The sequence below is a fragment of the Ichthyophthirius multifiliis genome (genome assembly GCF_000220395.1).
Source record: "Ichthyophthirius multifiliis unplaced genomic scaffold scaff_1120509251124, whole genome shotgun sequence".
Classification (NCBI taxonomy): domain Eukaryota; phylum Ciliophora; class Oligohymenophorea; order Hymenostomatida; genus Ichthyophthirius; species Ichthyophthirius multifiliis.
The window spans coordinates 1-2,247 of record NW_004086182.1 but is presented as its reverse complement, the minus strand read 5'-3'; the positions used below and the strand labels follow the sequence as shown (position 1 = coordinate 2,247).

The window sequence follows — 2,247 nt, the reverse complement described above, 5'->3', positions numbered from 1 at the left end:
TTGATATTTGCCGCTTTATAAAATAATATTATAATGAAGGCTAAATTATTATCAGAAAAGTAAGAACTTTGATAGTCAAATAAATGAAGTAAAAATAAAGAATAAAATTAAGGGACTCAAGTATATATTTTTTATAAATTTTATTTATAACATATTTTTTTAACGTTAAAATTCAATAATTTACAATTTTTTTAAAAAATTCAGAATTTAATGATAAAAACATAAATTTATTATGTTTATGTTTCAAATTTTATTTAATCTAAGTTTTTTAATTAATTAATAATATATTGAAAAATAAAATTTTAAAAATAAATAATTAATTATTTAAATAAAATATTTATATATATATCTTATTAGTTATATATTTAAATAAAAATATAACAATATACTATATAACCTTTTTATATTTTAAATATACAATAAAATATTTTTAAAGGATAACGAATATATATAATATAATATATTAATTTCTAACATAATAAAGCATTTAATAATTAATTTCTTATTTTACGAAAAAAAAAATCTATACTAAAAATTTAAATAAAAAAATTATAATAAATAAAATTGTTTTAATTAAGAAAAGAAAAATGAATCAACAATATAAAAAATAACAAGCCAATTCTTAAAACTTCTATACAAATATATTAAGCCCAAACAAAAAACCAAAAAAGCAAAATATTCCGAAATCAGCTTTATACTTAAAAAAAATCTAAAGCGAAATAAGTATACAAAAAGACTAATCAAAAGAAAGAAAATAATAATCTCCTAAAACTATAATGCCATAATAATAAAAATTTCCATAACAATAAACAGATAATTTAAAAAATAGCCAATAATAGTAAGGACAGATTATGAAACATATAAAATCCGAAATATAACTAAAATTGAATTAATTATAGGTAAGTCAATAAAAAAATCTTCAGTAAAAAAAATCGGTTTAATGCATAAACAAAAAGTAATTTGTTTTAAAGTCTTAAAGAGACTAAAGAAGTTAAGAAAAATAGTTAAAAACAGAAAACAATAGAATTTTAAAGACAGAAATTTAAAGTGTAGAAATAAAGAACAAAAAGAAAGAACCTATTTATAAATAATAGTAGAATGCATTCTTTTTCTATTTATAAGATAATAAATAAAAAATTTAAAAAAAAAACCAAAAAAGTAATTAATTTTAGCAATTTATTTAATCAAAAGGAAAGAATGTAAACTGAACCGACTCCTTTTTCATTTTAATATAAAATTAATAATTCTTAGTTTTCTGAATAATCTAATTTATCTTCACGTTCTAAATAATCTTCCAATAAGTAAAGTAATTATGAAAAAATAACTTAAATTTTAAACGAAAAAGATAGTGATGAAACTGATTTTGCCTAAGAATACCTATCTTAAAAGAAAAATTAGACAGGGCAAAAATTAAAAAATGATTTTTTTTAAATAAATCTTAAACTTAAATAAGATATTTTGCATTTCGAAATTTAATCTAAAGATCGAAACATATAGTGGTTAATTAATTATTTGATTCGCCGAATTTATTTTTATGAAAAAAAAAAATTAAATAATGAAGACAAAAATTAAATTGAAAACATAGTTAAAAACTTAAGTTAAATAATAACTTTTACATCATCAAACTAAAATATAGCACTAACTTATTATTTTACTTAGATTGAAAGAAAAATTTATGTCTTTAATAATAAATGCATTAATATTTAACCTTATTTCCATGAAAATTTACCTTCTTCTATAGTAAAAAAGCAAGTTTCTTTGGAAGATTTTAACGTTTTAAAATGCATTGGATTAGGTGGATTCAGTAGAGTTTATTTAGTTCAAAAAAAAGATTCTGGAAAATTGTATGCATTAAAACTTATTGATAAAAAATTTATTATTGAAAATAATAAACAAATAATAGTTCATAATGAAAGAAATATAATGGTTTCTATTGAACATCCTTTCCTTCTTAAATTAGAATATGCTTTCGAAACTAATCTTTATTTGGTGTTTGCAATGGAGTTTTGTGCAGGAGGTGAATTATTTTACCATTTAAGAAGAATTAAAAGAATGGATGAAAATACTGCAAGATTTTATTTCGTTTAAATTTGCTTAGGAATAGAATATTTGCATAAAAGACATGTTATATATAGAGATCTTAAACCAGAAAACATATTAGTAGATATAGATGGATATTTAAGGATAGGTATATTTATTTGAAAACAAATATGCAAATATAATAATATATATAAATATATATATATA

At 18.2% G+C, this 2,247-nt stretch overlaps 1 protein-coding gene across 1 annotated transcript, besides 1 other annotated feature; it reads right to left on the bottom strand. All coding sequences in view use genetic code 6, as the record gives it.

The window, feature by feature from the left end:
• Positions 1–515: 515 nt before the first annotated feature.
• Positions 516–566: a microsatellite.
• A 119-nt stretch (positions 567–685) lies between these two features.
• On the bottom strand, positions 686–1,430 carry IMG5_144550 (hypothetical protein; the record flags this gene model as incomplete). Its single annotated transcript, XM_004031169.1, has 1 exon — positions 686–1,430. A coding segment is annotated over one exon (510 nt), but the record flags the coding sequence as incomplete, so codon positions are not given.
• Positions 1,431–2,247: the final 817 nt, after the last annotated feature.